Source organism: the organism of the source record quoted next, unplaced genomic scaffold (assembly GCF_019419815.1).
Source record: "Pyrus x bretschneideri cultivar Hongxiangsu unplaced genomic scaffold, Pyrus_bretschneideri_v1 Contig9, whole genome shotgun sequence".
Classification (NCBI taxonomy): Eukaryota; Viridiplantae; Streptophyta; class Magnoliopsida; order Rosales; family Rosaceae; genus Pyrus; species Pyrus x bretschneideri.
Genome location: NW_025999831.1, coordinates 1,126,483 through 1,129,173, shown reverse-complemented (window position 1 = coordinate 1,129,173; position 2,691 = coordinate 1,126,483). Strand labels below are relative to the sequence as shown.

Sequence of the window (2,691 nt, the reverse complement as noted above, 5' to 3'; positions counted from 1 at the left end):
GGTGAATGTATTTTACTAACAATTTTCGTTTTTTTTAATTTTTTTTTAATTTTGAACAAACGATGTTATCTTCATTAAAAAAGAAATGAACTTAATATCAGAATGCACTAGTAATAATGTGGTATAACTTCGTTTTTAAAAAGAATCAATCCTAAACTTCTCACTTACAAATAAAGAGAAGTATCGCTATATCATAATACTAAATCAACATTTTCCGTTTTTGTTAAGTTGTTGATTCAAATCATCACAGTTTGCTCTAATCTCACACGGGTTCTTCATGCTGATTAAATATTCTCTCTCACTTTCCATATTAAATAATTCTTCTTTGCAAGTGGGTCTGTACGCAAACAGAAAAGAAAAAAAAACCACTGAACTAAAAATTACTTTCCATATTCTATATATCTATGTTCATTTCTGTACCTTATTTGTTTATATTTACGTTTAAAACCAGAAAGAAAAAGAGTTGTGCAGCACGAGCAAATGGGTGTGCGACAGTGCGGAATTATTTAATTATCTGAAAAACCGTCGAATCCCATATAAAATATACATGCTATCTTGTGATCTCTCTCATCACCACTCCAGTCTCTTCCATGTCCCATTCCTTGATCATATTTCCAATGGAACTTCAAGTTTCTGAGCTCTTGCAATTCTTTTACACCTTCGTTTGCTTTCTTCTATTCTCCATCTTCAGCCTCTTTCTATTGAGATCAAACCGATTGTGCAGTTGTGAAATTTGCCAGATCTATCTCACCTCGAGCTGGTCTTTAAAATTCATAAATCTTTGTGATTGGTATGCACATCTTCTTAGAGATTCTCCAAGCAAAACCATCCACATACATGTTCTAAAAAACACCATCACGGCCAACCCTGAAAACGTCGAGTACATCCTCAAAACTCGATTTGAAAACTACCCGAAAGGCAAACCATTCTCTACAATCCTTGGTGACTTTCTAGGTCAAGGCATATTCAACGTGGATGGCCACTCATGGAGGTTCCAAAGGAAGATGGCAAGCCTCGAGCTCGACAGACACTCGGTACGATCGTATGCTTACGAGATTGTCAATCACGAAATCGAACACCGTCTCATCCCTCTTTTATCATCCGTTTGTTCTAATTCGGATAATGGTAACGGAGTAGTCCTCGATTTGCAAGACGTCTTCAAGAGATTCTCGTTCGACAGCATATGCAAGTTCTCTTTCGGGTTGGACCCTATGTGCCTAGAGTTGTCAATGCCCTTGTCCAAATTCACCGTCGCCTTCGACATGGCCTCGATGTTGTCCGCCGAGAGAGCCATGACGCCATCTCCCATAATTTGGAAGATCAAGAGAATTTTAAATTTGGGGAGCGAGAAGCAACTAAAAGAATCCATAAACATCATCGACGGTTTAGCCAAGGAGGTGATCGCCAGAAAGCGCGAAGTGGGATTTTCAACCCAAAAAGATCTCTTGTCAAGATTCATGAGAAGTGTAGAAGATGAATCCTACTTGAGAGACATTGTTGTAAGCTTTTTATTGGCTGGGCGTGACACTGTTGCATCCGCTTTGACAAGTTTCTTTTGGCTCATTGGAACCCACCCGAACGTTGCGTCAGCGATTCTGTTGGAAGCTGACAGGGTGCTTGGACTCAATCAAGGCCTCAAGAGCTTTGATCAAATGCAAGAGCTTCACTATTTACAATCCGCAATTTATGAGAGCATGAGGCTCTACCCTCCTGTACAGTTTGACTCAAAGTTTTGTGAACAAGATGATGTTTTACCCGATGGCACGTTTGTGAGGAAAGGGACTAGGGTTACTTACCATCCGTACGCAATGGGTCGGATCCAGGAGATTTGGGGCTCTGACTGCATGGAATTTAAGCCCGACAGATGGTTAAAGGATGGCGTTTTCTTCACGGAAAACCCTTTCCAGTACCCAGTTTTTCAACCGGGACATAGGGTTTGTCTGGGGAAAGAGATGGCTGTGATGGAGATGAAAACCGTTGTGCTTTCACTGCTCAGACGTTTTAACATCGAACATGCAGCACACGAATCAAGTAGTGTGCCTCGGTTCTCTCCCGGACTCACTGCAACCTTAAGTGGTGGGCTTCCAGTGCTGGTGAAAGAAAGGACTAGCACCACCATCGAGTCATGAGTCATGACTCGTGATGAGTCATATTCTGCTCTGCCATATTTGGTGCATGTTTAGTAGGATCTACCAATAAAAAAGTGTTGCGCGCAGTGTTACCTCGGTGGCTGAACTCAAGGTTATGTAACCAGAACGTCTACTGTCGGTGTACGGTATTTATATTTTGGTGTACAAAATGATGGCAATGTAGCTGGCTGCTTTTTTACCACTGTGCAAGTGGATACATATATTCCTTCATGGAGTATAATTAGCTAGTGATGATTTGCTTTATCTATTTGTTTTTTTATACAAAAAGCTGCACACTATGGATGTTGAGTTTGATATATTGGAAGAAGTACACTTAATAACATATATCTAAGAGCTAAGATTCTATATTCACTAAATTAGGGTTCTTTGTTATTCTATGTGAATCCACAACACCACATACTCTCCCAAAGGGTTGGCGACTTTGGCTAACTAGGTTTCTTGTCCATACAAACGAAACGATATGCTTTTTCTTTTTGATAAGTTGTTTTATTCAATATACCATAAATCTTATATAGCCCAAAAACTTTCAATTTGAAATCCA

The 2,691-nt window shown here is 39.8% G+C and overlaps 1 protein-coding gene across 1 annotated transcript; it reads left to right on the top strand.

The window, feature by feature from the left end:
* Positions 1-460: 460 nt before the first annotated feature.
* On the top strand, positions 461-2,453 carry LOC103956397 (cytochrome P450 94C1-like). Its single transcript, XM_009368369.3, has one exon. It carries the CDS (start codon positions 591-593, stop codon positions 2,127-2,129), a length of 1,539 nt encoding a protein of 512 aa, XP_009366644.2. The 5' UTR covers positions 461-590; the 3' UTR covers positions 2,130-2,453.
* Positions 2,454-2,691: the final 238 nt, after the last annotated feature.